Source organism: Rutidosis leptorrhynchoides, unplaced genomic scaffold (genome assembly GCF_046630445.1).
Source record: "Rutidosis leptorrhynchoides isolate AG116_Rl617_1_P2 unplaced genomic scaffold, CSIRO_AGI_Rlap_v1 contig79, whole genome shotgun sequence".
Taxonomy (NCBI): domain Eukaryota; kingdom Viridiplantae; phylum Streptophyta; class Magnoliopsida; order Asterales; family Asteraceae; genus Rutidosis; species Rutidosis leptorrhynchoides.
The window spans coordinates 94,756-96,780 of record NW_027266871.1 but is presented as its reverse complement, the minus strand read 5'-3'; the positions used below and the strand labels follow the sequence as shown (position 1 = coordinate 96,780).

The 2,025-nt window shown below is 37.5% G+C and overlaps 1 protein-coding gene across 1 annotated transcript; it reads right to left on the bottom strand.

Moving 5' to 3' along the window:
- Positions 1–379: 379 nt before the first annotated feature.
- On the bottom strand, positions 380–1,784 carry LOC139885118 (chalcone synthase-like). The gene is made up of 3 exons (XM_071869067.1): positions 1,604–1,784; positions 806–1,384; positions 380–702 (listed from the first exon to the last, which is right to left on the bottom strand). The coding sequence occupies exons 1-3, from the start codon at positions 1,782–1,784 to the stop codon at positions 380–382; spliced, it is 1,083 nt and encodes a 360-aa protein (XP_071725168.1).
- Between the last annotated feature and the right edge of the window lie 241 nt (positions 1,785–2,025).

Below are 2,025 nucleotides of genomic sequence, written 5' to 3'. Positions count from 1 at the left end.
AATAAAATAAATAAATGATGGAAGAGAAGGTCCAATTTAGGCTATCTATCAAACCCCTAATTATATCCTACTCCAAAAAAAGTGATTTTGTTGTATTATAAACATGATCCCATTAGCTACAAAAAGGTGAAAAAAAATAAAATAAAAATCCAAACATATTTGTATGATGTAAACAAATATTCATAAAAAAGATGTAACAAAGAAACTTCGTTTCAGATTGATAATTTGTTGTCATAAATATCATTATATATAACACAAACAATATACAGACTTCATAGAGTATAAAGAAGAAAAGGGCAAATGCAAACTCTCAGTAAACCGACTTTAGGTTCACTCTCAACACATAGGAATTAAACATTCCAAGTTAATATGATTCCAATTATGCTTGTTGAATAGGACAACTGCGTAGCACTATTGTCTCCATTGTGACACCAGGACCAAGTCCAATTAGAACACCCCATTGCAAGCCATCGCCAGTTGTAGGCTTTCCTTCTTTTAATGCCCTCTTCCTCATCTCATCCATAGCAAAAATTACACTCGGTCCTCCCATGTTTCCATAATCTTTAAGAACTTGGAAACTTGCTCTTAGCTTATCTTCTTTTAGACTCAATGCATCCCTTACCTTGTTCAGAATTGCTGGACCTCCAGGGTGCACGATGTAAAAGAGTGAGTTCCAATCCGAAATACCGATATGGCTAAATGCTTTTCTTCAAGTTGTCTTCGACGTTATCACCAACCATAATTGGTACTTTAGGAGTAATGTAATATGTGGCTCCCCTTTCGTGCAAATTTCCTCCCAATATACCTTCCGAACCAGGGATTAATATCTGCTTGGCGGACTCCAATTGAAACAATGGACGCTCGATAGCAAGATCAGGATGAGTACCAATAATAACTGATGTAGCCCCATCCCCAAATATTGCAGCACCAACCAAATGGTCTAATTCATTTGCATCTGGACCATGAAAAAACATCGTAGATAGTAGTTCAGAGCTTACGACAAGAACACGTGCTCCAGGGTTATTCTCAGCAAGATCCTTAGCGGCTCGGATAGCTGCGGCTCCAGAATAACAACCTTGTTGGTAATACATGTACCGCTGGACATCATTATTCAAGTTTAAGAGTTTACTGAGTTGGTAGTCCATTCCAGGCATTTCAATCCCCGTAGCTGTACTGCAAACAAGATGGGTGATCATTGATATTGGTTGATCCCATTCTTTAATAGCCCTTAATGCAGCTTCTTTTCCAAGCTCAGCAACATCTGAAAGTAGTAATTCTTGGCGTGTATCATAAGAAGGAGCGCCGGTCGTATACAAGTTTGGATGAGCTTTCAACATTTCTTCAGTAATGTGTACATATCTCTTATCAATTCCCGATCTATCACCTGCTCACAAATTAGATGTTAGATATATACATCCCATATTTTGTGAAATAACTATAAAGAACAATGCACATATAGTACCCAAATGAGAAAAGTAAATAGACATCATAATTCATATATAGTCCCTCCGTCCTAAAAAACTTGTCACTTTTTATATGCATTTTGCATAGGAAACATGACATATGTAATTTGGGACGGAGATTGTATATTGGGTGCACTTACATATACGTTGAAACTTTGCCTTTAGTTCAACTTTGTCTTCACGTTCGGTCATGCGGAAAATGAAATCTGGGAAACTAGCTTGGTCATAACAAGTGGGTGGATTTGCAGTGCCAATGGCAAGGATTGTGGCTGCACCTTGGCCTTTCGTGGTCTCCGATTGAAGATTGCCGTTGAATGCCATGATTGAATTCAAGTATCTGAATTCTGAAATTGATGATCAATGCTACAAAATGAAATGCTGAAATATGTAATGCTTTGGTGAAGAATCAATGTGGGGTGATTTGGTATTTATAGGCTCCAAGATAAAAAGACTTTTCAAACCAAAAGCCATCCGACAGCCTAGCACAGTGATTTAAAATTCACATGCGGGCTTCGGTAGTTTAGATCATATATATACTAATTAAAGTTCTCGTGGTTCACAA